Below are 6013 nucleotides of genomic sequence, written 5' to 3'. Positions count from 1 at the left end.
TGTAAACTACCTGTCAATTATGCGCATTGCGGTCATGCACTAATCATAGGTTGTTAAGTTGGACATTTCAAGAGCTGAGACCTTTGGAGGATTTTTTGCTGAAGGAATGGTCATTAATCGTGCCCACAACATACGTTTAAAAATTGTGGAATTCTTGAGCCTACAGGTCATTATTGCTGAGGGCTCGATGGGCTTAGATGGAGAAGTCTTTATTGTGGATGTATAACAACGGTGCCACGTCTAAAATTGGGCCTCTTTCGACCCTTAAAATACTTTTAGGCTCTTGGACATCCACCTTTTGAGCCTCGTGATCTCGCTTTCAGGGCAGTCGGAGGCCGACATCTAGACGTGCGTTGCGGGAGAGTTAGCTTCGTACTCCCAGCTTTTTGTAGCAAGAACTTCTTCAGGTTTTCCTAAATAACTGTGGCGTTGATCGTGATGTATTCGGTGTGTGAACCTCAAGGCATGGTGACTACTCACCGCGCCGCAGGAGATATGTCTCGCGATGCTCCATGGCTCGTGATTGCCAATTGTCACTTAGACTCGCCTGTAGTTTCCTGTGAACCCTTTGGGCTACCCTTCGATACCACGTCTCGTCTAAATACGTATACGGATAAGACTTCGTAGGCTGCACTACCACGACTACGATCTTTGCTTGTTGGACTTGCACTCCCGATATGCGAACACTATTGTACAACCAAGGAGAAGGTGCCAAAACGACCGGTACTCCTTCCATGCGTTCGCCATTACGACCAAACTCCAGTAAGCAGGCTTAGGTGATTATATTTCTTGGTGATTTTACAAGTCGCACCTCAGCGAACAGTGGAGCGCAATCTGTCACGAGTAGCTATCGTTTTCGTTTTGGTGAACTAGGAGCTGCTCTTTGTGCTCCTGAGCTTGATATCGGACAAGAATCCATGGCAAGCTTAATTGACTTGGTGAAATTCTGCGACGACCTGTCGTGTCTCAGCTCGGACTTTCTATGGACGTTGTGATACCTAGGTGTTCATTCCAGGCCCAAATGATCCCGTGGCTGGGTCGCCGGCACTTCCACGCGGTAGGCTCCTACAGCAGGCCATCCAGCCGCTTGTAGATCGCATTAAGATTAAGACGAATGGTCCGACACCCGTACACGAGCTAAGACCACACCCCAAATGCACAGGCACAGCTCCAATCTTTACAACATCCCCAGCACGATTCCGCTTTGGCCACGGTGAAGAAATTGTAATGTTCCGTGCTAGCAAGAACAGACATGTCTCATGCGCTGCCCCCTAGTAAGAACTACCAATTAGGTGTTTCATCGCGATGATCTTCTGAGAAAGTTGCGCCAGCTATCACGACACATCGCTGGATGCGCAAATCATATTGAGTTGGTCGATTCATCCGCACACCTAGCCAAGACGCTTCTGGATCAGTGCCACCTTGCACCATTCGCACCTTCGCTTTCACCTAAACATTGGAACTATGATCACACACTTCGATTATATCCACCTCCTAGCATTCTCTGTCTTAGTGATGACACGGCACCTCCTTTCACGACAGAATACGAAAATGTGAAAGTGTTCAATCCAGGCAATTTTGCTTGTGACGGCTCCTTTGTCCTTTTTAGACCAAATTCAGGCGAGATAGAGATCAGTAGAGTACCTTGAGGTTGGTTGGGCTAGTATTTACCTCGGTATCCCGAAGTTGCTCTCGACTCACTACAAGCAATCAATCCGATTGAAAACTTGCTTAATCCTATAGCCCAAACCCGGCTTGGTTGCTAGCCCTGGTTGCTCAGAACAGAGTGTTCAAACAGATTACCCAGGCATACGGTAATGCACACAGTCTAATGCCACACAGGACCGTCAGGCTGCCTCGCGCTGCCCGAGACCATGACATGCCCCAGCCATACCTCGCTGACATACCTCCCCTGAGTATCAGTGACGAAATCGGGCTGTGAAGTTCACTTTTGGACGACCTGAGAAATCAAAATGACCGAAGCTCAATCAAACGCCGCAGGGTATACGTCCGTCGCCGTCCGGTCCCTAGCCGTACTGGCGACTCCCGCGAGCTCCCTAGCCGCACTGGCGAATGCAACTTGAAGTAAAAGATCCTAAAAAAAAAAAAGGTCGACCATTTCCAGGACGAGACCAGCTCGAGCCCCGGCGAAATTAATCAAAAGCCGGGTCGAAATTAATCAAAAGTTCACTTTTGTATAAAAGTCAACTCTCGCTCGATTTCGTCTCTGCTGAGTATTACAAACCCTGAAGGGGGGTCGAGTAGGTTGAGTTCCACGGGTTCCACGGGTTCCACGTGCTTCGCCGGGCCCAGTGTGGAATGCAAGTGAGAACCACCATGGGGGTTTAATTTGAACCACCATTAGAGGACCATTAGGAGCGTTCGGCAGGCCACAGCCGAGTCCCTTGCTTTAATATACGACACTTAGGAGCAGGGTGGAAATTAAGACTTTTAGAGGCGCCAGCCGCGCGGTGGCCAGGGCGTGGTCTGAAAGGCCTGCCGTCGGCCCGGGGGCGGCGGCGTCCCCCCTGGCTCTCCCCCACCGTGTGGCGGGAGACTGGACTGAGGTATCTTGACTGGCTTAGCTTGAAGTTGGCAGTGCAGTGGGCTTGTACCTAGAGTCTGGCTTTAGGATAGTCACAGCGAGCGACGGAGGATATATATCTTGATTTCCGTAGAACGAACGCCTTACGCGTAAATGGGTCGTCCATTGCGCCATCGGAAAAAAATAGAGACTTTGAGGAGCCGTAACTTTACGAAATCCAGACCGAATTACACAAACCGAAACTCTTTAATTATCGGGTCGACGCCGGCTATCCACCGCACTGGGCGGCACAGCCAAATTCGACGATCTAAAATCGGCCGATTTTTGGTGCGGGGTCCTACAGTTGTTTTTACAAAGACGCGTCAAAGACTGCAATGTTGGAAGAAATGCCAGTGCTCATGCGAGCGAATGCGGCCTTGCTACTAAGGTCGGACGGGACGTGTCTTGTTGGACTTGCCGATTCGGTCCATATAGGGTATTCCTATCATACTCTCGTGGTGCTCTGCCTCTCCAGAAGCGGCAACTTTCAGAGGGGCAGTACCTGAAATTTGCACGTGATTATGATATCTTCCCTTGCCTCATGGTGCTTCGTCTTCATTGACCTCAGGTGTGAAACATTTTCTAGGCGCGTGTTGAGATTCTTCAGCTCTTCCGAACGATGATGGGCAAGACGGCGAGCGGTGTGTCCTTGTCAGCCTGCTCTGCTTCCATCAGCTTTTTAGACACGTAGGATCGTTGAACTTTTCTGATTTTGCGGCGTGCCTAGCTGCATTTGCTGTTATTGTCTTCTCTAATGATGAATGTGCACCTGTTCACTCCCACCTGGCCCAAAAACTGAAGTTTGACGGACAGCGCCATCTTAAATCTAGCAGAATCAGATCGCACTCCTTTGTATTAGGCTTTTATTCATTTGGCTGGATCACTGCGCTAGGCCAGTGACATCGTTCCTGGTAAAATCATGCGTGTGCGCACTTGCTGCGGGCAGAGATGACCACTGTGCAGACGTAGGTGCCGAAAGACCTGCGATCTCCGCATGTTGGGGCAAAGACGGTGATGCGCATACCAAATTTGACCGTGAGCTTTTGACTGAACCGCTCTTATATCGGCTGAGGCAATTGTTTGCTTATTATTGTACTTATGGGGAGCGCTTGAATGTGGGTTCACGCGCGGCATTGAGCCGTGTCCAGGTTGTGCGACTCTTGGCAGATTCTGGGATTTTAAATACCCTCAAAATCAGGCAACGAGTTGATATCTTACTCGCTGCTGATGGCGTGCGCTTTCGCCGCCTTGGCTTCGGTGACCTTGTGGATCTACTAGCAAGCGTCGCTACAAATGCCTCTCATGTTGGGCGGCATCATCAAAATCACCGTAGACTTGCGTTGCATGATCTAATCGCGTGTAAGATCTTCCAAGCTGAAACTACAGCTCGCCGCCATGGTGCTTGCGCGTATTCAAGCTGGCCTGTGGATTGTGCACATCTCTGCAATCAGAATCCAATGACCACCGGCATAATTAGATTCAGCAAGTTTGACTTCGATGCCGTATCAGATAACCTAAATGCGGATGCTCGACGCATTGTCGGTACACTTTCCACCGCCATGATTAAAATCACTGAACACGATGCTCGAATAGAGGAGTCTTTGACATCCAACGTGGGCAAGCTCATTCAACCTCTCGCACAATTAAGCACCCCTATGAACGTTATGGTGCATATCGCTGGTACCAATCTTGAAGTCACAACCATATCTCCTTCTGCTCAGTCCTTGGATTCTCGAAGAACTTGGGAACCAGATGCGAAGTCCACGGCGTCAGAAGTAGACGATAGTTGCATATGGACAAGCTCGTTAATCGCGGCCATGAGTACATGCAGAGCGATTTTGCTCGCATACAAATACGTACGGGATGCAACGACGTGCGCGCATCTGCCAACTTACGAGCTTGCGGTACTCTCGCGGGGTACTAGGACAAGTCCCGAGCCTCTGTTGCAGATCAAGAATCTTACTGGTTCTGTCTCGAGGTCAGCAGCTCGTGTGACTGGAATATCCCCGGGTGCAAATCGAGAATTACTTTTAGCACCTCAAGAGCCAAATGGGGCGCATGACACATCAATCTCTGTTGGTCGGGAACCTCGTGGTTCTCGTGAGCACATATCGAGGATGAGGTTTGCTCGGAGTACCCCCCGCGTCAAGTGTGCACATCATACTTAGCCACAGGAGTTTTGACGGCTTTCGCCGCGTGGGGGGATCTCCAGCAGACGCTGATTTTGGGACAAAGCATAGCCGCGTTTAAAGGATCGTTGTTACGTCGAAAATAATCTTCGTCGACCTAGCCTCCTTGCATGAGTCTATACTGTGGGATCGTCGCGAAGTACTGGCCTGTGGAAGTTACGATTGCGATACCAGAGGCAAGACGTTCCAGGTCAACACCCGACCGTTTGGTCGCATCGGGCATGGACGCGTTGGTCGACTCGACCAGTTCACTGCTCGGTGTGATGTCCTTGTAACACTTGAGAACCTTGGGTGGATGGGAGAGAAGAAGTGCAAGACGTGCGTGGTCTGCGCTGCTCTTCATGGCTCCAGTCCTATACGTGCCAGCATTAGAGTCCATGGCGGAAATCGCTTTGAGTCACGTGTCCCAACAGCATGCCCCCCCGGCTCCTCGATCTTCTCGTACTAAAATATGGGACACCATCAAGGCTGCATTAACACATCAGTCCATAACATCTGACCTGGAGAAGGTGTCCACCAGGAGAGGCTATGCGCCAGATACCTCCGCTTTAGCAATGCACAGATTCCACCGGCACTTATCCTATTCGGACGACGAGGACTATCTTCCCCCTTGAAGACGTTCGCGGAGTGGGAATACAAGCCCGTCGTGCTTGGGGGGAAGCGCGCGCGGGCAGCAGTTAAGTATTCCCAGCATAAACCTATCTATTTATTTCCGTAACGTTGACGTCAGAGTCGCAGAGCTTCGGCGTCTCATTGTAGGCCCCGCAGGGCTCGATGACGTGCTTGGCGCCGCGCCGCGCGGCCCCGAGCGCGGCCGCCGGACCGTCCGTGATCGACTTCTGCTTCTTCTTCATGGGGCTCTTTGTCGGACTCTTTGGAGCGGGCGCAAGCGCGCGCGCGCGCGCTGCACGTCTAGCAGCGCCCCGGCGCGGCGCCCGTCCCCCCGTCGTCGTCCCGCGGCGCGTCGTCCCCATCGACCCGCGGCCCCCCAACGCCGCGGCGCGTCGCCCCCGCATGCTCACCGCCAAGGCCGCGGCGCTGCCACCCGATGGGCAGCCCGAAATCGGGCCCTCCGAGACCAAATCCGACGGGGACTTCGAGCGCCGCGTCCCAAGGGAGTGCCCGGGGGCGCGCGACCTCGAACCCGCGCCGAAGGCGACCATCGTGTGGCTCTTCGTATCCGAGAGTCTATATCACAAAAGCAAGTGGCCGCTGCCGCTGCCATCACCGCCGACGTCTA

At 52.2% G+C, this 6013-nt stretch overlaps 2 protein-coding genes across 2 annotated transcripts in view; one reads left to right on the top strand and one right to left on the bottom strand.

Annotated features, from left to right (window-relative positions):
- AURANDRAFT_72694 (hypothetical protein) overlaps positions 1–2187 on the top strand; it is a gene marked incomplete at both ends in the record, with an annotated part of 6428 nt that extends 4241 nt beyond the window's left edge. Inside the window, 11 exon segments of the mRNA XM_009043408.1 lie at positions 50–109; positions 167–220; positions 280–348; positions 408–435; positions 491–549; positions 628–723; positions 777–938; positions 1003–1117; positions 1163–1224; positions 1293–1553; positions 1573–2187. Coding sequence (XP_009041656.1) covers positions 50–109; positions 167–220; positions 280–348; positions 408–435; positions 491–549; positions 628–723; positions 777–938; positions 1003–1117; positions 1163–1224; positions 1293–1553; positions 1573–1629 — 1023 coding nt within the window.
- A 1285-nt stretch (positions 2188–3472) lies between these two features.
- On the bottom strand, positions 3473–5152 carry AURANDRAFT_67852 (hypothetical protein; the record flags this gene model as incomplete). Its single annotated transcript, XM_009043400.1, has 4 exons — positions 3473–3754; positions 4047–4098; positions 4548–4621; positions 4934–5152. The coding sequence occupies 4 exons, from the start codon at positions 5150–5152 to the stop codon at positions 3473–3475; spliced, it is 627 nt and encodes a 208-aa protein (XP_009041648.1).
- Positions 5153–6013: the final 861 nt, after the last annotated feature.

Source organism: Aureococcus anophagefferens (assembly GCF_000186865.1).
Source record: "Aureococcus anophagefferens unplaced genomic scaffold AURANscaffold_53, whole genome shotgun sequence".
NCBI lineage: Eukaryota > Pelagophyceae > Pelagomonadales > Pelagomonadaceae > Aureococcus > Aureococcus anophagefferens.
This window is presented reverse-complemented; position numbering and strand designations above follow the sequence as displayed.